Below are 25,721 nucleotides of genomic sequence, written 5' to 3'. Positions count from 1 at the left end.
GCACAGGAGCTGGCTGGCAGTGGGGGCTGCTCGGGGAGGAGGAATTTGCTCCAGCACTTCACGGACTGCAGGTGGGGCACTCGCTAAGTCCCGGGTGAGTTTTCTGGGTCAACGCTCTGGAAGGAAGAGTCTGTGCTCCAGCTCCTCTAGGAGCTTCTCCAGCGCACGCCGTCCACTTGTGGCCACTGCAGCTCATCGCGGGCTGGAGTGGGAGTGGGGCAGGCGTAGGGGTCCTCCTTCCTTCCTCTGCCTGGTTGTGTCTAGAGCCCATGGGCTGCACAGCATGGAGGGGTGAGGCACACCGGACAGGAGGGGAGGAGTTGGAGACATCAGGGCTGGGTTGTGTCGGAGGAATGGAATAGTGGAGGCAGGATTCAAAGCCACATAGGTCTGAGTTTGAGCTGCAAATGGCACAGGACACTTTACCACTCTAGGTCTCAATTTCTTACTCTCTAAAATGGGGGTAACAATGAACTCTCCCTGAGTGTTTGTAAACTGTTAAGTGTAGTATGCTGGTGAGGGTTTCTAGGGAGGAGGCTGGGCCCTGCCCTCAGAGCTCCCCAGAAACCTAGGTGGGGAGAGCGGGTAGGTAGGATTAAGTGACCAAATGGGAGTCCACAGAGGAGGCCTTTGGGAAGCTGCTTACTTCTGTCACCCAGTGATATCTCAAGGCAGCCTGGAGCTGATCCCAGGTGATTGGTGTGAAAATTGAGTCCCGGAGTCCAGATGTGACTTTTGTAAAGGGGATTGAAACAGGGGGAAAGAGTATATCTGGGCCAGGCATGGTGGCTCATGCCTGTAATCCCAGCACTTTGAGAGGCTTGGGCAGAAGTTCAAGACTGGCCTGAGCAACATAGCAAGACTCTAGCCCTACCAAAAAAATAGAAAAATTAGCCAGCCGTCATCGTGGCATGTGTCTGTAGTCCCAGCTACCTGGGAGGCTGAGGCAGGAGGATCGCTTGAGCCCAGGAGTTTGAGGCTGCAGTGAGCTAAGATGATGCCACTGGACTCTACCCAGGGTGATAGGGTGAGACTCTGTCTCAAAAAAAAAAAAACAAAACTTTTCTGGTGTTTCTACTGCCATTCAGCTCTGCTGATACTGCCACGGAGAAAAGAGGCAGTACAGCCCGTGCGTTCAGCTCTGAGTTCTTGAAGAGGGGATGTTTGAGATTCACATCTCTTACCAGCTCTAGAATGGGTCCTAAGCCAATTCAGGGACAGTCTCTCTGCCTCTCAGTATCAAATGAGATGAAAAATGAGAAGGCTCTTTGCAAACTCTCAAGGGCTGTGCCTCTGATGGTGCATCTGCATGTGTGTGCAAGCCCGTGGGTGTGTGTGCATGAGTGGGAATGTGCAACTTGTGAGTGTATGCGCATGTGTGCGCCTGGGCATGTTCTCCAGGCCTGCCTGGGTGGGGGTAACTCCACACTGCCCCAGATTCCTGTTTGGCTGGGATTTTTCTCCTCTAAAATTCTTACAATCTTTTTTTGCCTTTCCTTACTATTTTTTAGTTTACCAGAAAGGGAGGGGGCCATGTCCGGAAACCTAGCAATTGTCTCTGACCCTGCAGACTCTTCTCTCCTGCCCTTGCCTCTTCCTGTGGCTGTCCCTGGAGACCCGACTGCGAGAGCTCCCAGCGTGGCCTTGGCTGCAGGGCCAGAAGCTTGCCTGGCTCCTCTATGCCACCCACCTGCCACCTGCTTTCCCCCTGCTGGCTGCTTTCACATCATTGTTCCACTGACTTTTTAGAACATCCCTGTGCCCTCCAGAGATGCTATTATTGCTCCCATTTTATAGGCAAGAAAATGTAGGCTCAGTGAGGTGAAATAGCTTTCCCAGAGTTACCCAGCCAACTATCGGCAGCGCTGGAGTTTCAACTCTTACCTACCTCCAAAAACCTTGTTCTTAACTGCTGTGGCTTACCTAGTGGGCGTGTGCTGGCTGGTTGGCTGAATGAATGAGCAAATGAATAGATCACTTGATCACTATTGGGTTGAAAGAGAAGGTGAAGCAATATTAACAATGATTATCATTGAGGACTTCTGATGTGTCAAGCGTTTCACACAAAAGTGAGCGCAGGCAGGATCATTGCTATTTCCATCTGTAGTTGAGGAAGCTGAAGCTCAGACAAATTAAAGCACCTTGTCCAGTGTGACAGCTGGGATCACAGTTTGTCAGTCTCCAGACCCAGAGCTCCGACCTCAGGCTTTCTGGGTTCTCCAGGGGAGGACGAGTCTGCAGAGCTTGGTGACAGGTGCCTGTTAGAGCAGAGGACCTGGGGCCAGTGGAGACTCTCAGGAAGCTGGGTGCAACACCCCACCCCACCCGCTCCTGCCCTGGGGCCATTTCCCCATTTGTCTCTGAAATGGGTTTCAATTTTAGTATGGGTTGGGGACCTGGCAGCCCAGACTCTTTCTCTCTGACTATTGACTTGTCTAGTATTAGGGCCAATGCTCTGGCCCCAGCATGGGGAGGTGTCTTGCTGTTCCCCTTGCCCAATGGCTGGCCTGTCATTGGTAGCTCCATGGGAGGGCAGGGCCTGTACAAAATGCAGTTGTTGGTCTGTGGAGACGGCCTAGGCTGGGTCAGTGGCCTCTGTGCCCAGCTCTGTGCAGGATGCCAGGGACCCAGGAGCTAGTAGGTCCAGCTTTCCCCTTAGGAACTCACAGGATGGGTACGGAGCCCCAGGAGAATTAAGTCTGCAGCAGTTGAAGCAGAGCCTGGCATCCTGACTCCCTGTGCAGTGCTCGTCCTCACGGCCTGGGATAGAGTGGGGGGCTGTTCTATAGCACCAGCAGGCAGATCTCAATGCAGAGTGAGGGATGACATTGTCTCTGTCACGCCAGAAGGATGGGGACCAGCAATTTGGGTCAGCCCACAGTTCCTGAGCACCTTGTGCCTTCTATTATGGGGCAAGGGGTATGACAGGGACAGATTTTGCACAGAGGAAGGAGAGTCCTTTGTCTGTGGGAGGAGAAATTCCCTTAGGCAGCAGCTAGTCTGATGGCTGAGGCAAGAGACAAGACCTGTAAGATGTTAGAATCTACCCTACACTTCACCAATACTCGACATCAGGGTGCACAGTCCATTTCTCATGGGCTCACACTGGTGTCTGCCATGCTCCTGAGGTGGACATGTCTCCAAGCCACAGACGGGAAACAGAGGCACAAAGAGGCTAATGTTTGGCACAGAAATGCTTCTGTTGTAAAAAGTTGCTGGGGTAAAACAGATAATAGATCAAAACCTAAACAGTGCCCAGCCTTGGTCTCCCCTTCCAACTCCAGGTGCCACTGGTGAGATTCACGGAGGACTCACTTTGTGCCAGGCCCACACCAGGGCTTTATTATAGATTTATCTTACAGTAACAGCAACAAGCAAGAGTCTGAGAGTGTTAAATAACTTGCTCAAAGTCATACAGCTAATAGAAGCAGTGGGGGGATTCACATCAGGACTATCTGTCCCTGAAACCCCTGACTCTCCCACTCCTTGTGGTACTCAGGACTCAGCAGATATACATGGAATGAGATGAAAAAATATGAATGACAACATAAAAAAGGAGCAAAACAATATAATACCACTTCACACACACTAGGGTGCCTACAATAAAGAAAGATGGGCAATAACAACTATGGGTGAGGACGTGGAGCACTTGGAATTTTACATTGGTGGGAAGGCAAAGTTATGCAGCTGTTTTGGAAGATAAATTGGTAGATCCTCAAAAGATACCAGCTGACCCAGTAGTTCTACTCCCATGTGTACACCCAAGAAAACTGAAAACATACATCCACACAAAGACTTGTACACAAATGTTCATAGCAGCATTATTTATGATAGCCCCAAATGGGAAATAACCCAAATGTCCACCAGTTGATGAATGAATAAACAAATTGTGATATATCCACACAGTGGAATATTATTCAGCCATAAAAATGAAATTCTGATTCAAGCTACAACGTGGATGAACCTTGAAGACATTATGCTAAGTGACATAAGCCAGACATACAAGGCACATATTGTATTGTATGATTCTATTTATATGAAATGTCTAGAATAGGCAAATTTATAAGTACAAAGAGGAGACTAGTAGTTTCCTGGAAGATGGGGAGAAAGAGGAAAGGGAAGTGATGGCTAATGAATACAGGATTTCTTTCTGTGGTAAAAATGTTCTGAAATTAGTGGTGATGGTTGCACAATCTGTGAATATACTAAAAACTACTGAATTGTACACTTTGACAGTTTGAATTTTATGGTATGTGAATTACATCTTAATTTTTTAAAAACCAGGAGCAGGAATATAGGAATGATGTAGAAGGTTGAGACTAGGTTGATCCTAAGGTAGGAGCACAGGGAAACTTGACAATGAGTTTCCTGGCGGCTGGAGTGAAAAGGGAGGATCGGCTTTCAAGAGGAGGGAAGTGCTATAACTCCTGAGGGAAGCTAGCTCTTCAGGGGCTTAGCTCTCAGGCGAGATTCCTACAACACTGAGTTGGCCTGCTGCACTGTGATGAACTGTCAGAAATACAGGGTTTTTATGTCTCTCATCTGAGATTCTGATGCACGGAGGATCAGACTGACAAGTTAGCCTGCCACAGATGCTGCAGAAGACATAAAACTCCTGGATAGCGATAAAGAACTTTGTTCCTCACAGCAATAGGAGTAGCCAGAATATCAGTGTTTGCACTGGTTTCCCAATTCCCGCAGGACAACGCAAAGAGGGCTGAATAATACCTGGGTGTGCAATGGGTTGCGTGACGAGCAAGGAACCTGGAGCTCAGGCAATCCACATCTTTTATAATGGGCAGTAAGCCTGCCTGACCTTGTTCCAGAGGAAGCCATCTTTGTTACATCAGACAGTCGATAAACCTGCTTTTTGCTTCAGAGGAAGACACTATTATTATCTTCCAACGCTATTTGCTCTAAAAACATCCTTGGGACCCCGTGCGGTGGCTCACACCTCTAATCCTAGCACTCTGAGAGGCCGAAGAGGGTGGATCACTTGAGCTCAAGAGTTCAAGACTAGCCTGAGCAAGAGTGAGACCCTGTGTCTACCAAAAAGAAAGAAAGAAAACAAAACACCCAGCCAGGCATCGGGGCATGTCTATAGTCCCAGTTACCCGGAAGGCTGAGGCAGAAGGATCGCTCGCTTAAGCCCAGGAGTTGGAGGTTGCAGTGAGCTACAATGACGCCACTGCACTCTGCCCAGGATGACAAAGTGAGACTCTGTCAAAACAAAAACAAGCAAGGCAACTGAGCACCCCTCCTCACAACCCCCCCGCCCCTTCATATTAAAAAAAAAAATCCTTGAAAAGATCATCTGGAACAAAAGGCAGTCTGTCTCTGCTCACAAGACATGCAGAAATATGAGAGGCCCATGGAGAATTGTTTCCCAATACAGTAAATGTGCTGGTCAGGGCTGGATTTTGTTTGTTTTTTATTGTTATTTCATTTATTTTTTATTGTGGTAAAATACACATAACAAAATTGACTATTTTAATCCTTTTTGATTATACCATTCAGGGGCATTAAGTATATGTACATTGTTGTGCAACCATCACCACTATCTATCTCCAGGACTCTTTTGTCATCCACTGAAACTCTATACCCGTTAAACAATAACTCCATATTCCCCCTTCCTCCGAGCCCCTGGCAACCACCATTCTACTTTCTAGCTCTATGAATTGGACTATTCTAGATACCTTATATAAGTGAAGTCATACAGTATTTGTCCTTTTGGGACTGGCTTATTTCACTTGGAATAATGTTGCCAGTGTTCATCCATGTTGTAGCATGTGTCAGAATTTCATTCCTTTATAAGGCCAAATAAAATTCTATTGTATGTGTACACTACATTTTGTTCATCCATTCATCCATCTATGGACATTTGAATTGTTTCTACCTTTTGGCTATTGTGAATAATGCTTTGTGAACATTGGTGTATAAATATCTGTTTGAGTCCTTGCCTTCAATTCTTTTGGTTGGAATTCTAGAAGTGGAATCGCTGGGTCATATGGTAATTTTATGCTTATTTTTTGAGAAACTACCATACTATTTTTACAGAGCCTGCATCATTTTACATTCCTACCAATAATTCTCCACATCCTCACCATTATTATTTCCTATTTTTTTTCTTTCGGATAGTAGCCATCCTAATGGGGGTAAAGTGGTATCTTGTGGTTTTAATTTGCATTCCCCTAATGAATTGTGATGTTGAGCATCTTTTCATGTGCTTATTGGCCATTTGTCCTTCTTTGGAGAAATGTCTATTCAAATTCTTTTCCAATCTTTGAATTGGGTTGTTTCTTTTTTATTATTGAGTTGTAACAATTCTTTCTATAATCTGGATTTACCTTATTAGATAGATGATTTGCAAAGATTTTCTACCATTCTGTGGGTTGCCTTTTCTCTCTGTTGATAAATAATGTCCTTTGATGCACACAAATTTTAAATTTTGATGAAATCCAATTTATCTAATTTGTTGCTGTTGCCTGTGCTTTTGGTGTCATAGTGGTCAGTGCCATTTTGATTGCAAGTGACAAATTCAACTAGCTTGGGCAAGAAAATGTATATCAGTTCACGTAAATAAAAAGTCTAAGGTAGTCTTAGATCTGACATGATAGATCCAGCAGTTACAAGGATGCCAACGGCATTCTCCCTTTGTTTTCTTTCTCCTGACTTTCTGCTGGGTTCCTACACTCTCACTCAAGTTCTTTCCAGAAGCACCAGGCTTCCGTGGTCCTCAAAGCTAATACCCAGGAGGAAAAGACAGAGGACCTTTCATTCAGATTCCATCAAAATTGCTGGGCAAGGCTGGGCGCGGTGGCTCACGCCTGAAATCCTAGCACTCTGGGAGGCCGAGGAGGGCAGATCATTTGAGCTCAGGAGTTCGAGACCACCCTGAGCAAGAGCAAGACCCCTTCTCTACTAAAAAAATAGAAAGAAATTAGCTGGACAACTAAAAATATATAGAGAAAAATTAGCCAGGCATGGTGGCGCATGCCTGTAGTCCCAGCTACTCGGGGGGCTGAAGCAGGAGGATCGCTTGAGCCCAGGAGTTTGAGGTTGCTGTGAGCTAGGCTGACACCACGGCACTCTAGCCCAGGCAACACAGTGAGACTCTGTCTCAAAAAAAAAAAAAAAAAAAAAAAGCTGGGTAAACTCTAATTGGTTGCCCCTGAACCAATCACTGGTGAGTGGCCTGCATGGATGCTCTGATTGGTCAGCTCTGGGTCAGGTGACTACTTGGAATGAACAAGCTCTCCACTGAATGGGCAGGAGGTTCCCAACAGGAATAGATGCTAGGTAGGCAAACATTCCTCCTCAGAAGGAGTCCAGGAATCTGACCGGCAGTCAGAGTTGGGAAGCTCTGCGTTGAAGGACATTCCTCACCTTAGGCTTCCTGTGGGGGGCCTGGGAGAAGTAGAGGGAATCCTTCTAGTTGGTCCCCGAAGACTTCCTAGGGGAGGCAGCATTTATGAGGCCCTGTGACTGGTGGGAGGGTGAGCCCAGGGCAGGCTGGGCCCCAGGCAGGCTGGGTCAGAGCGGTAGAGGGGCTGGATTTCCCTGCCACCCAAGAGCCTCCCTATCCCAGCCCTGGCATATTGTAGGGGCTAAGCATGTAGACTTTGGAGCCAGGCTGCATCGGTTCATAGCCCAGTAGCCATTCCTTCTACCTGTGCCACCTTGAGCTAACCTCTGTGCCTTGGTTTCCCCACCAGAAATATAAAATGAAGAAAATAGCCAGTCGTACCTCACCTACATAGCTTACATATCTGTCCTCTGGGTCTTTATGAGGATTAAACAGGGGGAATGCACTCTAGTGCACAGTAAGGATTCAATAATTATATAATTATTATTATTAGTTTGGGCCTCTTTTTCAAGCACATTTGCTGGCACATTGGCAGCTCCAGCTCTGTTCACCATCCTTCAACAGGCCTCATCCAGCCTCTGTCCCGCTGTTGTCTCTGCCTGAAATGCCCTTTGCTTTACACACACTTGACCACTTCCTCACCAAGCCTTCCCTGCCTGTGGAACCATCCTCCCTGCCAGGACTCTGGGGCCCTGACGTTTGCTTTGGATTGTGGGATTTCAGGCATATGTCCCCTGTCCCCAGTGAGCTCCTGTGACAGAACCTGGGTCTCCTGTGTCACTGAGTTTACAGTGGGAGTCTGCCAGCTGCAGAGACGGGGAGAGGGCAGACCAGGAGTGGAAACAGCACTGACCAGGGAAAAAAGAGAGCACAGCCAATCCCAGGAAGTGAAAGTGAATCAGGGCCCGACAGGTCATGTGCAGGGCCAGGGGTGATAGCTGAGTACAGAGAGGTCAGTGGGGCCTGTGTTTGCCATTATCCTTAGGCACTGGGAGCTCTAGAGGACTTAGGAAGGAAAGAGTGATGAAGTCAAACTGGCTGTAGAAAGGGATGGATTGGCTAGGGAGATGGAAGACTGGAGAACATGAGATGGCTGTGGTCTAGGTTGGGGCAGGGGCCACAGAGTGAGAGAAGAGGAGCTTGACAGATATAAGAACATAGCACAAACAGTGCTTGGTGATTTGTTTGAAGTTGGGCCTCAGTTTTCCCACCAGGGAAATGGCAATGAGGAGGCCCTGCCCCACTGGCCTCTCCAGATGGGATTGGAGGATAGCAGGCACCTGGCACTGACCATTTTAAACAGTCAATAGCCATATCTTCCATGTCATCCCAAACACTGCCTCAACCCATCCCCACCCCCTGTTAGAGTCCAGGTCAAGCACAGGACCTGAAATTCAGGGGGCTTGGTAGAGTCTGCAAGCTCCAAGGACCAGAGCCAAGCTTCCCCACCAGGCCCACCCTGGGAGAGCTGGCCGGGCTGAGGACAGGGGCACAGCCTAGCGGAGCTGTGCCAGGACACTGGCTCCCTTGGGCAGGGTGAGGTCTGGGCTCCTCCACCCAACAAGGTATCAGCCCAGATCCACAGTGCTCTGGCGCAGACGGCACGTAGCTCCTTCCTGTTTTGTCCTCCTCAGCTATGCTTTGAGAGACACAGGCTGGAATAGAAGGACTGACCCCTGGGAACAGTGCTGGGAACAAGGGCCAGATGCAGACCAGACACTGGTGTCATTGGAGCCCCACCTCTCACCAGCTGAGGGTCTCCAGGAATCATGAATCCAGCTGCCCAGCGGCAGGGCCAGGGCCAAGTGTACTGTCTCTCGCACCTGACAGCCATCCTGTTGCCCAGATGGCTATGCTATCCCAGGGGCCAAATGCCTCTCCTCTCTTGGCCTCAGTTTCTTCTACTGCAAAATGGGTGTGAATGAGAGGAGAGGACTCCGGAAGCTCTGGCAGTTGGAGCAGGTTGTCCTTTGGGATTCCTCAAAGTCCCAGATACCAAAGCCGTGCCCTTGCTTCCCCAGGAGAAGAGAGCCAGACTGGAGCAGCAGGCGTGGGGACCAGGCACAGGGATGGGAGGCTCCCCTGCAAGCTCCCAGCGGGGCTGTAGCATCCTCTTGCCTGCTCTGGGCCTCAGCTTCCCATCTGTGACCTGAGGGCTGGAGTAAGGCCCCTGACACCAGTCTCATCTGTCTTCCTAACACTCTGACTGTCAGAGCTTGTGGAGGGGTGTGTACAGGAGGGGTGTGAGACTGATGTGAGCCTGATATACAAGGCCCCTGATTCGTCCCTACCACTGGCTGGCCCCTGGAGCCTCCCTGTTCCAAGCATGGCCCCTCTTCAGGCCCTAATTTCTCCAACCTGGACTCTAACCGCAACCAGTCTGTCCCCCATCCAACAGCCCAAGGGACCTCCTAAATCTCAAATTTGATCAATGCCTCTGCCTTGCTTTAGAAACCAGTGAGGGCTCTCCTCAGCTGGTACCCACAATGCAGTCTCCAAATATAGAGCCTGGCATTTGGAGACCTGTTGGGCCTGGCTCAGTCTGACCTCCTGCAGGGCCCTCCAGCACCTGCAAACACAAACACTTGCAGATACCCCGGGCCCCCACATCTCCAGCAGGTCTCTCTGCCTGAACACCTTCCCTTTCCTCGTCCACATTCCACCAAAGAGCCTTCCCTGATACCCCAGGCAGGGGAGAGGCCTCCTGTGTCTTCCCAGGGACCCCTGGGTCTCCATCTTCATCTGCCTTTCCCACCAGCTGGGACTCCTCAAAGAATAGATCCCTGCACATCATGAGACTCACTGCAAATGCATGTCAAATGAATGAATGAATGAATAAGTGAAGGAGGAAGGGAGGGAGTAAAGGTTGCAAGGAAGGCCATTTCTCATGAGTTTAGCTGGTCTGTGTTAACGTTATGAGTGATAATAGAAGCCCCACCGAGTGCATATCTACTGTGCACCAGATGTCAGGCTAGGTGATCTAGATCCGTTATTTCATTTGAGCCCCCAACAATGCTGTGATTGTTTATAATATTTTATAACTAAGGACTCTAAGGCTCTGAGAGGTAAGTCGCTGCTCACAAGCTGCAGAATGAGGATGGGAACCAAGTCCGTCGGGGGCCAAGCTTTGCAGAGGGAACAGTGATGGGTGGCAGGGGTACAAATGCCAGGAATGGGTGGATCTAATTCCTGGGATGGGGCTTAAAGAGCTCTGAGTTTTCTAGGGAGCTCTGAGGAGAGTCTTGTTCTAGGGGTGAAGCCTCACATTTTGAATCCTCAAGGGCATTGCCGGTGGGTAGTTTGGGGAGCCCTGTGCCCCCCCACCTGCTCCATAATCGGCAGCTCCCCAATTCTGTGGTGCAGACCATTGAGGTTTTCTCAAACCAATGTCATGAGCCATGCAAAGGTATCATCCCAACCAGTCCCCTCATCCACCCCTTCCAGAATTCCCCAGATGCCCCCTACACACACGTTCTGGAGGCGCCACTGCCTACCCTGAGCTCGCCCACCTTCCAGGCAGAGTCCATGCCCTTTCCTGGAAGCCACAGGGGCGGCTCCCCTCCCCCAGCCCGCACCAAGGTCTGTGCTGTCAAGATCACTTAGGAGACTGCCTTGTGATGGAGCTCAGACAGTTGCTGGCTCTGCAGTCCCATCCCACCAGCCTCGCCTACAAGACAGGGTGCCCACTGCTCGCACGCAGCCCGGCCCAAAGGCTCCCTGCTCTGTCCCCAGCTTGACCCTTGACCATTGGAATGTGAGGAATAGGGGCAGGGAGGAAGTGGAGGCAGAGATTGCAGGCGACTCAACTGGACTCATCCAGAAGCTTGACTGTGAAAGGAGGAAGAGGCACAGCTGGAGAGGCACGTGGGGCCAAGGAAGGTTTGCCAGGATGAGAGAGACTGAGAGTGTTTGGGCTGAGGGGAAGGAACCAGCAGAGGAGGGGGCAGGAGGAGGTGGCCTGGGGCCCTGTATGGCCACGGAGGGCTGCGGAGAGAAGGGAGCGGACACAGGGGTTACGTATGTGGTGGGAAGTTGAAGCCAGCCCTTCTGAAAGAAGCAGCTGAGGGCTATTGGGGTGGAGGGTGTGGAGCTGACAAGAAAGATGGGGCCAAGGCTTGGAAGAGAGGGGAGAGAGGCCACCTCAGGACAGACAAAAGGTTGGGGACCCAGGCAAAGGGGGCAGCGACCAGGTCTGTGGGGCCTCAGGCGCTTGACTGAATCGCATCCTACAGCCACACTCAGCTCCGCAGAGCAGGACAGAGCAGTCGGATGGTGCGGTGCGGTGAACAAGGGGTATGAATTGACCGGCTGTGCTCACGGGGAGCCTGGGTCCTGGGGTGGAGGTACAGGCTGGCAAGGGAAAGGGGAGAGGCCAGCAAGATCCCGGGCCAAGGGCCCTGGTGGAAGGGAGTGATCATGCGCGAGGAGGTGAGAGTAGCAGGAAGACCTCAGACGGGGCAGGAGGGAGAAGCAGGCCGCCTGCCCCACCAGGCCGAGTCCTGCTCGCCCCTCTAGGCTGCGGCTGTTCACAGTCTGAACCTTGCACACACAGCCAACAGAGGCAGCCCAGGGTGGTTTAAAGGCCCGCGGCTCCCACATTTAATCTCCATCCACCCCCAAGTCCCGATAAACATACTATGAGTGAAACTACAGCTTGCTATACAGACAGCCTCAAGCCAAGTCCCCTGTGCACCCGGTCAGATTTCTGCCCCTAAGTCCTCTCTGTGTAGACGATATTGAGCCACCCCTGGAAATTTATCCATTAATTCATTCAACAAATACTTATTGAGCACCTACTATATGCCAGGCATTGTCCTAGGCGCTGGAGATATAGCAGTGAAAAGAACATGAAGACTGCTGCCCTGGTGGAGTTTACGTTCTGGTGGGGGAGAGACACAATAAAGTGAACAAACAAACAGAATCATCTGTTAAAAGATGGTAAATGCTAAGGAGGAAAATACAGCAGCGAAGGGGTGTAGGAATTGCGTGTGTGCATGTGTGCACGGGGGGATGGTAGGCGGTTCAGCTCAGAGTGGTGGGGGAAGGCCCCATTTGAGAAGGTGTCATTTGTGTGACCACCCAAGGAAGTAAGGCCTGTCCTGTGTTCTTCGTACACATTCCACATGCAACAGCACACTCCACAGCAGGAGCCACCTGTCACCCGCCAACCTCCCACATTGCACTCTGAACCGGGCAGCCACCCCTGGCTCTGATCTCCCCCTCCCAGGCCACCTCTCCATCACCCACAAAGCCCTCTTCCTCCCACACTGCACTGGCCACAAATGGGGCCCCAGTCCCACATGGCTGATGTTTGAGGGTGAGGATTTGGGGTTTGGCAGAAGATAGTCCTGCTGATTGGAAGATCACTGACTGACTGGCAGCCCTTGCAAGTTATTAAGCTTTGTGGGGGGCCTCAGTTTTCTCCTCCCAAAATGGTAAGAAGAGACCATGCGCCCCTCATAGGCCCCAGGCAGGGAATAAGACAGGACAGAGGGTAGCAAAGGCTTTTGTCTTCAGGTTTGGAAACAGCCTTGGCCCCCTGGCCTCATTGCCTGTCTTATGGGATCCACCACTAGGTCTCCCTGGGCCTGGACATGAGCCCTGGAATTGCCCAGTGGGGATGAAGACCATAGATGAATAGTCTTGGGACAATCTCTGCAGGCTGTCCTAGGGCAGCTAAGCTCCGTGGCCCCAGAAGCAGGCTGGACGGGGGGGGAAAAGCAGTGACTAGGGACAGATCTTGGGGCTTGGTGTGAGAAAGCACATCTCCCAGTGAGCTTTCTCAAGGTGGAATGCAGCAGCCTGGTAGAGGAGTGAGCTCCCTGTCAAGGGAAGCATGCAAGCAAGGGCCAGAGAAGCCCTGTCAGAAAGGTGTCAGGGAGCCTCATTCTTGGGGGTGGGGGTAGCTCTGGGTCAGATAATCTTAAGGCATCTCTGATCCTGAGGGTCCAGAACTCAGAGCCCTGTCATTGGTCCCTGGACTCTGGGGTCCAGTGGGATGTCTTGTCTCTGCCAAGGCTCAGGCTCCAGGAAGTGCTAGAGACGGTCAGAGCAGAAGTCAAAGCAGGGAGCTGCCTTTCATGGGAGGTGGGGGTTCTCTGAGTCTCCCTCCACACCCAAGCCTTACCAGTCAGAGTTGTGGTCTACAAAACTGCCTTCCTTTGGGCCTCAGTGTCTTAGAGAAATGGGCAGGATGACGCCACGATAAACACACAGGCAGTGTGGGTGGTCTGCCCTTCCTGAAGTCAGGGCTGGAGGACCCAAGCAGGCTCAGAGGCGCTGCTCCTGCAGCCATCACCTTCATTCCCCCTGGCAAATATTCTCTATCATCAGTCAAGACAAAAATTTAAAAAAGAAAATTGTATAGAGCCAGGCAGCACGAGGACAGAGCCCTGTGGCTCATCTTTATAGACTGGATACAATCATCCAACATTTCCCAGCACCTCCTGGGAGCTGAGGCCTGTGCTATTCTCTGAGGCCTCAAAGGCAAAGCAGACCTTGTCCCCAGTTCCTAACAAAGTTAGAGAAGGGAAGGCAGGAAGTCTCTCTGACATTGACCTTGTGTCCTGACTCCTGACCTCTATTTCTTTGTCCTTTCTTAGGCCACTCTGTTCCTAAGAGGTGGGGTGTCATGGTGGGTTTACTGTGCACTTTGGGCAAGTTCCCAATCCCTCTGGGCTCAGTTTTCCCGCAGAGAAATGTCACCTCTCTTCTTGGGCATGGGATGCAGGTGTATAGGGCAGGAGTCCTGATTTCAAGTGACAGATCCTAGGTCAGATGGACTAAGGCAAAAAGGGAGTTTATTCACTCACACCACTAAGAAGCCCAGTGGAAGGTAAAGCTTCAGGCATGGCTGGAACCAGGCACTCAGTGGTGTTTCAGGAATGGTGTATTTCCATATCTCAACTCCCCCATGCCTTGGTTTTATTTTTGGACAGTCTCCTCCCTGGTAGTATCTCCAGTGCCCAGGACAGTGCCTGGCACATACATAGTCCAACTGGCGTTAGCAACTCCAGCCTCACTTCCTCCCCGTTGTGCAAACCCAGTGGAAAACTTGTCTCCTTCCCCATGTTCCAACAAAAGCCCCAGAATTGACTCCGAGGCACCCCGTGAGGGTCGCCTGTCCACTCCTGAGCCAGTGACAGGGCCCGAAGAGCCCCCTCTTCACTCATTGGCAGGCCTGGGTCACAGGCTCACCACTCCCAGATCCTCAAGACTCTAGAAGGGAGAAGGGGACATCCCCCAAAGGACAAACAGGGCAGGGCCGGCATTGTGAGAGGGGGTCTGGGAACTAGGTGGGAAGAAGCTACAGAGGAGCAGAACAATGCCTGCCTGCCAGACATGGGCCGTCTCTGCCCCAGCAGACAGAGCCTGGTTATCTGGGACGATGGCTGGATCCCCAAGGCATTTACTGAGGCTGTCAGCCAACTGCACTCCTTGCAACTAAACAGCAGGTTTCTTCTTGAGGGAGAGCTAAGTGGCCTCCTCCACAGGGAGACAAAAAATGGGAAGCCTTGGGTTCCAGGCAAGGAACAGAGCCTCTCCCACTCGCGCCAGGGAAGGCCCTGGGGGATCTCCCGGAGCTCGGGTTGGGAGCTGCCGTGGCCCTGTGGGCTGCGTGGACTTGGAAGGCCGGGCACCAGGGGCTCCCCTCTGCTCACCAGGAACTCCCCTGCCGCTGCTGTCCCCGGGGCCTCACAGTTCCTCAGCCCCAGGGCTGCCCTTGACCTCTCAGCCCTGCGCCCACCAGGGCTGCCGTGGTCTCCAACCCTTGTTATTCACCTTCCCAAGACAGAACCTCTTGCTAACTTGGCCACGCCTCAGTTTCCTCACCTGTAAAGGGGAAATAGTGTTAATAAGTGTGGCGAGTAAATGAGATACGGCACATAAAGCATTTTGCACAACGCTTGTTGCGTTGTCAATGCTCAAGACACACATTTGTCCAGATCGCGGTGGGGCTCCTGGGAACGCACTCATGGGCGGCTGCGGCCTGGCACCTAGTAGGGGATCAGGGGATGCAAGTTCCCTCTTTGCTCAGCTTGAAGAGCGGGGAGAGAAGACAAAGGAAGCAGCCTCAACCCCCAAATTCCCCAAAGCTGCGGCTTCCCCTTCCTTGCACTCAAAATGGCTGTTTCGGTTCCAGCTTTAATTCCTGCTGAGCAGGAGGTGAGAAGGGGAAGTGGAAAAAGAGAAGAGAAATCAGGTTTCCTGCCCTCCCTGCACCCTCCTGCCAGGTCCGTCTGCTTTTGTGTCTAGCCTGACACCACAGGTGTGACCAGGACTCCTCCAGGATGGGGGGACTCTGCCCTCTGCCTCCGCCCTATGGGTGCCAGGGAGGCACTGGCATCAGGAAGCTGGCCTCAGGCTGGCCTGAGGTAGGGCCCGGGCATCTCTGCCCCAGGCTGGATGCTGCCCAGGGTCAGGACTGGGGTGATGATTGACAGGAGCACTGAGGGTATAATGACCCTGTATGGAGGATAGGTACCATAGCTGCCCTTTTTACCCAGGCTCAGAGAGGGTAGGTGGCTCGCCCTAGGTCACACAGCAAGTTGGTGGTAGATCCCAGTCTGTCTGACTCCTCAGGGGAAGGAAGCCCCTGTCATCCTGTGCCCTCGCTGCTAAGCTCACCGGCAGGGACCCGGCAAGGGGGTTTCCAGGGCTTATTTCCCAGCAGGCAGGCAGGGCAAGGTTGGGAAGCCTCTTCCCACGGCCGGCCCGGTCTGGGCTGGTTCCTGCCTTGGCTAGCTGGCAGGCGGTGACTCAGGCTTCCAGCTCCTGCCTCTGGCCAACACACCCCCTCATCCCCTCTAGATAGGAAGGCCTTGAGGGGGCAGGGGAGGCTGTGAGGTCATCTAAAGTTTATCCTGAGACCGTAGGACCTGAGCAGCCCAAAGAGCTTCATCCCTTGTCAGTTCTTCCTTAGGTCTAAACTGAATTGCTTCTGCTGTAGAACTGACCCCATGTGGTCACCTGAGCTGAAGAAAGGGAACTGGCAGAGGGTGTCTCTGCTGTGGGCTGAGGGACTGCAGTGTTTTTGCCGCTGGGGCAGCTGGAGTGGAGATGGGCAGCGGATGCCTGGCGTCGGGCGCACTCAGGGCCTCCACCTCAGACAGGCAGGGCTCAGCACGGGCCCTGTTGCCACTGCCAATGTCCCTAGGGGCTCCTGTGAGCCACACTGACCAGGGTGAGGACCTGAGAGCAAAGGCTTGAGCGTTTTGGGGAAGGGTAAGTAGGAGGAAGGCTGGGGAGGGGTGAGGAGGAACTGAGGCTGGGAGCCCAGGCCTGAGGCTGCTCAGCGCCAGCCCCAGAGGGGAGGCCCCTGCTATGTCCAGACTGGCCCTACCCGAGCCAGGCTGTCCGTCCTGGCCTGTCCGCTGGCGCCATCTAATGGCCACAGGCCCTCAGCGCAGGGAGGACACAACTGGCCTGGGAACCCCCTGGTTTGAGCATCTAAGCAGGGACTTCAGGGGAACAATGGAAAGTGGGGCCTTAGAGTCAGAAAGACCGTGTTGAAGTGCCACCTGCCTGGGTCACCTTGGGAAACTCACTGGCCTTCCTGAGGCTTGGTTTCTTCATCTGTAAAATGGAGAGAATAATCCCCCCACCCCTTGCCCAGAACTGCCGACAAAACATCTGGCACGGAACAGACATTTCAGAAATGACACCCAGGGCTGAGGGCCCAGAAATGAGTGGAGACCTCAGTGGGCTGAGGGAGGCCAAAGTAGGGGCATCCGGGTGAGACCTGGACTGATTCATTCAGTTAACAAAGGTTGATCGAGTCCCTGCTGTGTACCAGGCCACAGACATGGTTTCCTTTAATTCTTACAGCCTCATTGGTAAGTGCCAATGATCACTCTCGTCCTACAGACAAGAAAACGAGGAAGGATGAGTAGGAATTACTCAGACACGGTGGGGGAAAGCGTTCCAGGCAGTGGGAACAGCCTGTGCACAGGCCTGGAGGCTGGAAGGCCTGCTGGGGAAGGCTGAGGCCGGTTCCAGGCAGCCCAGCCCTCCTCAGGCCTCCACCTAGCCCTGTCTTCCCACAACTCACCGCATGCTCTGGCTACAATATTCCTTCTTTACTTGTCACACCGGTTAGGCTCCTGCCTTTGCTCACACCAGGCATCCTGCCTAGAGGCCCTCTTCGCTGTCTGCGTCCAAGTCCCTCCAGCCCTGCAATGCCCAGCAACAGACAGGCCTTCCCCAGGAGCTTTCCAGGCTACTGCCTCCCAGGTGCACCCGTGACCCCTCAGACCTGCCCTGCCCCTCCCCCAGGCCTGGCCAGGTCCACAGGCAGAGCCGAGACCTGGTGAGAGCTGGGCATTTCCTGCACTCTGATTCAGTCGTCCAGAGGGTCTTTGAAACCCCACGCCCCATCATGCTGCGGCTCCAAGGTCCGCGAGCCCTCAACCCTCGACTCTGTACTAAGGCAGCGGACTAAAAGGCTGGGTGGGTAATGGGTACTCGCTGGCTGTTGCGGTGCCAGGCCAGGGATCCTAGATGCCCTTGAACCCCTGAGAAGAGGGTGGGGAAGGGGCAACTGGCCTAAGTCTCTTTCTCTGTCTGTCAAGTGGGACCCCATGAGCCTCCCTTTCCCCTCTGAAGTTGGTCCAAGTGCCCTTACTGAACAGAGGGTGGGATTAGAGGTTTCAAGATCTGCATGTCTGGGTCCTTCGGCTGAGGCCTGATGGGGACAGCCTTGTGTTTCCCGTCCAGGGGGCAGGAACTGAAACCCTCAGGTGTCTGAGTCCAGCCCTGCCCTGAATCGGGGCTGACACCCCCAGGAAGCCCTCAGAGCTGCTCCCCTTCCAGGGACAGACAGTGACTTGCCCTGCTGGAGGTGGCCATGGAGGTTGTCCTGGGGACCCAGCAAAGGATGGGCTGCTGGGCTGAAGGCTAGGACACCTCACCCTCCTGGTCCCCAGCACAGCTCAAATCAGACCAGGAGGTCCACGCTCTTAGCCAGCATGAGCAGCCTCCTAGCACAGACCTGAATAAGCAGTAGGTGCTCAATCTGTGCACAACAGACCAAGGGTTTACCAGGCAGTTCAAACCTGAATTTTCTGAGTTTTATCCAAACTTTTGGCTCTCAATCAGTTCTTCAGTCCCCCTGCCTGTAAAAATGGGTTTGGGTGACATCAGTGCCTTTAGGCACCTTTGGCTCTGCTGCTCTTGGGGTCTAGGGGTCCCCTCAGTGCCTTACAGGATAAAAGACGAAGGGCCCTCAGTGACACTCCACCCTCCCGGTCTGCAGGTGGGCAGTATGACCACATGCTACGGAGGAAGCTCAGAGAGGGCAAGGGGCCCAGAGTCAGACAGTGAGTGGGGGCAAAGGTAGAATGAGACCCTGGGCCTCGGACTCTCTGCTGCCCCTTGTCCCCTCCCCTGCTGCCTCTGCTGCTCTGAACCAAAACCCACCTCCTCCAGGCCACCCTCCTGGAATGCTGCCTCCACCCCTGGAGCCAGGGGACAATGAGGAGCCACACCTCCTCCTCTAGCCTCCTCACAGCTCTGAGGCCTGGTTTGGTGGTGAGGAAGGGCTGGGGAGGGCTGGGGACAGGCAGGAAGACCTCACTCAGCTGAGGGCAGCCCCTCTCTCTCCACAGCACACACCCTTCACTCCTTGGGAGCTCTGGGCCTGCTGTGCAGAAGGGCAGTGACCACTAGCTGGGAGAATGTGGAAGGATCTGACATATAGTAGGTGCTCAATAAATGTGTGTACAGAAAAGGGAAAGAGGGGAGGAGAGAGGGAACAGTGGCGACGTAAGTGGACTGCCACATAGAGGGCTAGTTGGAAGGACATCTCAGTGAATGACATCTCAGTGAATGAGCCACTGAATGAATGAGAAGGGAAGGCAGGATGGAGGACTGGGAAGATGAGTGGACACCTTGTGGCTCTAAAGCTAAAGGAGAAGCCAAGAGGTCCTTAGTCACCAAGCTGCCCATTTGGCAGATAAGAAGACTGAGGGAGGGCTAAGGAGAAAGAAAACTGCAGGGTCTGTGGGGCTGGCCTTAGACAGGCAGCCTCTGGTCCTCCACCCCTCTCTCTACCCCCATCCCCTCTTTCCCCTGCTGGGGTGGGGGAGGTTCCGGGAAGGACGCCTTTTCTCTGCCTCCATGCTCCTCTAGGCCCAGTTTCCACGTGGTGTTGGGGGTGGCAGGGAGGTGGTGGCCCCCGTAGGGGCTCTCTCGGTCAGAGACAACCCTGCCAGGAAACAGAGGAAGCTGCCCGCCCCACCGGAGGTGTCTCAGCCTAGCTGAGGGCCGGAGAGTGGGGAGCCTCAGGTCTGGCTTCCCTGTGCCCGAACACACTTGGGACCACCACTGTGCTGCAGGGACAGGCCGGGAGGCTGCACGTGAGTGTCGGTGTGTCTTGGGGCCATGGGCCAGTGCGGGGTGGGGTGGGGGCAGCTGGACACAAGGAACTGTGACCTTGGGCAGCCAGGCTGGGTCCAGCGCTGACAGTTGGGAGCTCCAGAGGAAGGGATTCCAAGCAGCTGGGATCTGGCGCCTGACGGACGCCGGGGGCTTTGACAAGTGGAGGTGGGTTGAGTGGCACTTTGTGCGAAGGGAACAGCAGAGATGGGGAGGCTGCGGAGGGGATCTGGATCTCTGGCTGCCTATGCTGTGTGGCAGTCACCGTGTCTTGGGAATAGTGTGATGACAGAGGAAGGGATGAGAACGAGGGGCAGAGTGGAGTGGAGCTGGGATACTTTGGATGAGGCTGGAGGGGTCGGCAGGGGCCTTGAATGTCAGGAAAGGGGTTTGGGCTTTTCTCCAAAGGGCAGAGGGATGTAGGGAAGGATGTAGCCAGAGCCACCTGTTAGACAGCTCCCACCCTAGCAGAGTGGCTGGGGCCCAGGAAGAGGCTGGGGTCTGAGCTGGTCCAGGATTTAAGACCCAAGAGCAGATGACAAATGTGACAGCCAATGTCAGCTGCTACCCTGAGGTGGGAGCCGAGCGAGCCCTCCCTTGAGGCCAGCCCCTGCCAGGAACCAGGACAACAGCTCGGAGCTCCTGAGTCCTCAGAAGGCAGAGCGGATGAAGGAGCCGGGAAGCGGAGGGAGGCAGCCAGGCCTTTCCTGGCACAGCCCTCGGGTTTGCCCGGAGGGCAGGACAGCTCCCTGCATCCCCTCCTGCAGCCCCCCGCCTCCTTCCAAGAGGAAGGGGAGGCTGTCCCCGGAGGACCCATCTCACCAGGGAGTGTGGGGGGACAGAAAACGACTGCAGTCTCCAGTCACCTGGACAGAGGGCTCTCCCTGGGGCTGGGAGCGACAGGGTCTGAGGGCAACAGGCCTCCCAAAGGAAGGCTTAGGGACACAGCACCCTTCTGCCCACTTGCTCCTCCTCACGGCAACCCTCTGCCCTGGCAGACTCACCTCCTCTCAGACCCTGCTTACCACACCTTCCTCCTAGCTGGGCATCCTTCCGCCGTTCTCCACCCATGGAAATCCTCCTCAACCATCCTTCACTCTCCTCTGAAAAGTCGCTTCCGGCCTGGGCTTGCACTGGTCTCCTCTCTCAGACTGGCACACCTGTAGCTCTATCTCCATCTGTGTTCTGTGCCCTCATGTACCCAGCAGGCCGTGAGTCCTCAATAAACGCCTGGCGTGTGAAAACAGGAGAATGAATGTGTGAATGAGGCGATGGCCTGATGCAATGAATGAGGAGATGAATGAACGAACTTCTCTTGCCTGTGTAATCCTGGCTTGCTGCCGACACTGTGGGGGACACATGTGCTCCTTCCTCTGGCCTCCCTCCAGGGCCAGCCTCATCTGGCCGGGCACCCGGCACTCCTAGCACATGGGCTGAAACCCCACAAAGAGTCTTTGATAACTAAAGGTGATATGGGTTGTGGGATGCAGACTAAAGAATCCAAACATTACCATTTTGCCCAGAATTTAGGTAAAATGGTTTCATCACAGTCAAATTTTAAGTTGGGAGGAGTACATTTTGCTCTAACACAGCTTTTTCAAATCCCATAACCTTACTTAGCAGGTACATTAAAAACAGCTGGCACTTGGCCCTGTGCCAGGCTCTGATCTTCACAACCACCTCATGAGGCAGGTACTATATATCCCATTTTACAGATGGGGAAACTGAGGCACAGAGGTTACATAATGTGCCAAGACCACACAGCTCACACATGGCAGAGCTGGGATCTGAACTTGGGCATCTGGACCAGAGTCCGTGTACTTGACCTCAATGCTTTACCACCTACTGAGCGCATTTGCAGGGCTTCCCTTTTTTTTCTGGGCCTCAGTTTTTCCCATCTATGAAACGGGAAGAGAGGAAGCTTAGATTCACTATCTAAAAGGCTTTGCCTTTTGGGTCCATTGGATGTAAGTTGTAAATTCTCTGTAGACACCAGTAATGTGGAAAAGTCAGTTTAGAGGCAAGAATCTAGGATTCAGACTTACCTCACCAGGGAACCCTTAAGGCATTTGTGCTGCTGGCTCCCCCACAACCCACCCTGAAAGGATGAGAGGAGGGACAAGGTGTAGGATGCAATGGCATGGCATGTATTAAGCACCTACTGGTTGTCAGGCCCATGGCACATTTCACTGATGAGGACCCTGGCCCAGAAAAGGCAAGTGACATGACCTGGGTCGTGCAGCATGGAGAGAGCCAACATTTGAACCCACCTAGCCCTGAGCCATGCATGTAACCTCCACGTCCCATGTCCGTGGGCTACACTAAGCTGCGTCCTCTGAATCAGGCAGTTGGGTTCTGGTTCTGACTCTGCTTCCAACCCACGAAGTAACGCTGAGTGGTCCCCGCCCCTCACGCTGCCTGGATTTCCTTCCCTTTAAAGTAAGCGGCTGCCTTGGTCCCTCACCCATTGGCTTTCAGGAAAGCTGTTTTCACTCTGGCCACCAGGGGGCGCCGCTGTTGTGCCAGTGGCTCTGCTCGACCCACCTTTGCAGCCTCAAGTCAAGGGGAAGGAGGTGGTAGGGAACTCCTGAATCACCTCCTTCCCCTATTTAACAGAAAACAAGACTGCGGCCCAAAGAAGGACCGGGGATCTGGAAGGTGGAGTTCAGGCTGAGGTGGGCGCTGTCTGCAGTGTGGACCATTCACACTGGTTAACTAAAAGTTATCAGGGCTCTCTCTGCCCTAGACCCGGGGCCAGGCTCTAAGGCACAGAGAGACACCAGACCTGGCATTTCTCCTCAGGAGGTTCGGTCTGGGAGAGACACACAGATCCACCATGATCACAGTCTCCACACCCCAGGGAGCCCAGGGGCAGCTGTGCGTAGCATGATTTAGTACTTCCAACCTCATGACATCCTGGAGAGGTGGGTGCAGCATTTCCCCGGCTCTTAGAGAAGGTAAATCACTACCCGAAGGTCACAGAGCTAATCCATAGCAGAGCTGGGCTTCAAACCCAAGTCCATCAACCTGTACTGACACAGAGAAGGAGACATATGACCAGGGTTTTGAAGCATGAATAGAAGTTCACTAGGAAGGCTAAAGCGAAATGAGTACTACAGAAAGAAAGTAAACTGGATTTCTCCCAAGCTTGAGCTTTACTGTATTCCAAGTTTCCTTGAAGCAGGAGCTGTGTGGGGCCTCCATGGGGTGGCGAGTATAACAGATGACAAAGTCGGTGCCCTCACTGTTCAGACAGGGAGACTGAGGCCCAGAGAGGGACAGCACCTATTGGGTGGTGAGTAAGCATGTCACTGACAGGTTGTGTATTGCTTCCCCAGCCTCTCCAAATGTAGGAAACCCTATTGGGCAGCCATGGAGTGGGACAATGGCACCGGCCAGGCTCTGGGCTTGCCACCTACCACCTGCGTCTACAGCGAGAACTTCAAGCGACTGCTGCTGCCACCTGTGTATTCAGTGGTGCTGGCGGCTGGCCTGCCCCTGAACTTCTGTGTCATCGCCCAGATTTGCACATCCCGCCGGGCCCTGACCCGCACAGCCGTGTACACCCTAAACCTAGCCCTAGCCGACCTGCTGTATGCCTGCTCCCTGCCCCTGCTCATCTACAACTACGCCCAAGGCGACCACTGGCCCTTTGGTGACCTCGCCTGCCGCCTGGTCCGCTTCCTCTTCTACGTCAACCTGCACGGCAGCATCCTCTTCCTCACCTGCATCAGCTTCCAGCGCTACCTGGGCATCTGCCATCCACTGGCTCCCTGGCACAAGTGTGGGGGCCACCGGGCTGCCTGGCTAGTGTGTATAGCCGTGTGGCTGGCTGTGACAGCCCAGTGCCTGCCCACAGCTGTCTTTGCCGCCACAGGCATCCAGCGTAACCGCACCGTCTGCTACGACCTGAGCCCACCTGCCCTGGCCACCCACTACATGCCCTACGGCATGGCCCTCACGGTCATCGGCTTCCTGCTGCCCTTTGCAGCTCTGCTGGCCTGCTACTGTCGCCTGGCTCGCCGCCTGTGCCGCCAGGACGGCCCAGCAGGGCCCGTGGCCCAGGAGCGGCGTGCTAAGGCGGCCCGCATGGCTGTGGTGGTAGCAGCCACCTTTGCCATCAGCTTCCTGCCTTTCCACGTCACTAAGACAGCCTACCTGGCGGTGCGCTCCACACCAGGTGTCCCCTGCCCCGTGCTGGAGGCCTTTGCAGCCGCCTACAAAGGCATGCGGCCCTTTGCCAGCGCCAACAGTGTGCTCGATCCCATCCTCTTCTACTTCACCCAGAAGAAGTTCCGCCAGCGGCCGCGTGAGCTAATACGGAAACTCACAGTCAAATGGCAGCGGCGGGGTCGCTGAGTCCACCAGGGCAGGACTCCCAGGGCCCGGGCAGCTATCCAGAAGCCCCACCAACCCCCAACCATGCAGAGAATTAGAGTTCGGTTCAGCTGGGCATGGAGTAAAGTCCCTCACAGACCCCAGAACCTCACTGACAACTATTTATTGAGCCCTTTCTCTGGACCAGGCCCTATGGGCACAGAGACAGGTCTGGGCCCAGCTCTTGAGAAGTCAGCCATGGGGAGCTGGGGAAACTGCATTAAACTGCTCACAAAAATATAGTGTGACATGTAAACAAGGGGTGCGCTACATGCTTTGGAGTCACCAGTGAAGTGGATGAGGGAAGATGGGAGGAAGAAGTGAGAGCTTCTGGGAAGGGGTATCTGAGCTGGGTTTTGAGGGATGATTATGAGCTCTTAGGGTGGGGGAGTGATATTCCATTTATTCAGCAAACCTTTACTGACACACTGCTCAGGCCTGGGCTGGTTCTGGGGCCCCAGCCCTGCCCCATATAGGCTCCCAACTGCTGGAGGCATAGACTGACACCTCATCAGGGCTGTGACAGAGGGAAGTGTGGCTGGGAGAGGGGGTGCCCGGAGGATGTCAGGAAAGACCTCTCTGAGGAGGGAGCATCTGAGCCAGGAGTCAAAGGCTGAGTGGGAGCTCAGCAGACAGAAGCGGGGAGCACAGTGCAGCCTGGGCCAGACAAGCAGAGGACTGGGGTGGAGGACGGGTGTCTTCATGTGCGTGAAAGCTGAGAAAACAAGAGCTGTCTGTCCCACAGCCACCTCCAGACAAGGGCAAGAGTTGGCGAGACACCCCAGGCTGTGGGAACTCAGCAGAGGGAGGAATGGGGTGTGGGGGGTGCTTTTTAGAAGAGGTGGGGCTTGAGCTGGGAAGAATTCAAAGAGCAGAGAGAGTGGAGTTGCTCCTGGTGGAAGGCATGATGTGTACAAAACCCGGAGGGAGGAATGAGCTGAGCATGGCTATAAGGCATGAAACCTGGGGGTAGGCTGTGTGGAGGGGGGTTGCCAGAGCATGAAATGCTAGGAAGAGCCCCGACCCAGCTCTCCTTCACCCACCTCTTCAAATGCAGCTTTTCCAACCTTGGGATATCCTCAGTGTCTGGGGTACCTCCACCAGGCCTCCAAGTGACGGGACATAGCCCTACAGCATTGCTTCATTCTAAAAGGAGAGGCCAGCAACTGAGGAGACTCAGGGCCACCAGGGGGCCACTACATGGAGGGCCCATGGCTGGAAGGCTGTTAACCAGTCTCATGACAGACTGTTCCCACTGTGTCCCCGCCCTGCCCTCTCAGGTCCATCATTCCCACCTGTGGGGGCCCAGAAGGCTGCTTTGAAGCCATCTTGTATGGACACAGACCTAAAACATCTTGGAAAGGCATCTTTATTGAAGGTCTCTGGAGGAGGTTGCAAAGGGGAGTTGTGGCACCCAAGAATCCTCTTCCCCTCTGAGCACCGCCCCAGTCCTTATTCCCTCCTCCCAGATCTGTTTTTCACATGTAGAACAATCTGGCCTGCCCTCAGCTGCTGGTGCAACACACAGAACCTATAAGAAAAAGGACTAGCCACGGCAGAGTCTTCCTTTTTAGAAGGTAAAGCCAGAGAGGGAAGGGCAGGG

At 53.6% G+C, this 25,721-nt stretch overlaps 1 protein-coding gene across 2 annotated transcripts; it reads left to right on the top strand.

The window, feature by feature from the left end:
- On the top strand, positions 1 to 24,369 carry P2RY6 (pyrimidinergic receptor P2Y6). Of its 2 annotated transcripts, none has more exons than XM_045555515.1 (2): positions 1 to 71; positions 23,080 to 24,369. In XM_045555515.1, the coding sequence occupies exon 2, from the start codon at positions 23,114 to 23,116 to the stop codon at positions 24,098 to 24,100; it is 987 nt and encodes a 328-aa protein (XP_045411471.1). In that variant the 5' UTR covers positions 1 to 71; positions 23,080 to 23,113; the 3' UTR covers positions 24,101 to 24,369. The 2 variants fall into 2 exon arrangements, with proteins under 2 accessions (XP_045411471.1, XP_045411470.1); XM_045555514.1 differs by having other exon boundaries at positions 1 to 94.
- Positions 24,370 to 25,721: the final 1,352 nt, after the last annotated feature.

Source organism: Lemur catta, chromosome 7 (genome assembly GCF_020740605.2).
Source record: "Lemur catta isolate mLemCat1 chromosome 7, mLemCat1.pri, whole genome shotgun sequence".
NCBI lineage: Eukaryota > Metazoa > Chordata > Mammalia > Primates > Lemuridae > Lemur > Lemur catta.
The sequence above is the reverse complement of the archived record's forward strand: the minus strand, read 5'-3'. Positions and strand labels throughout refer to the sequence as shown.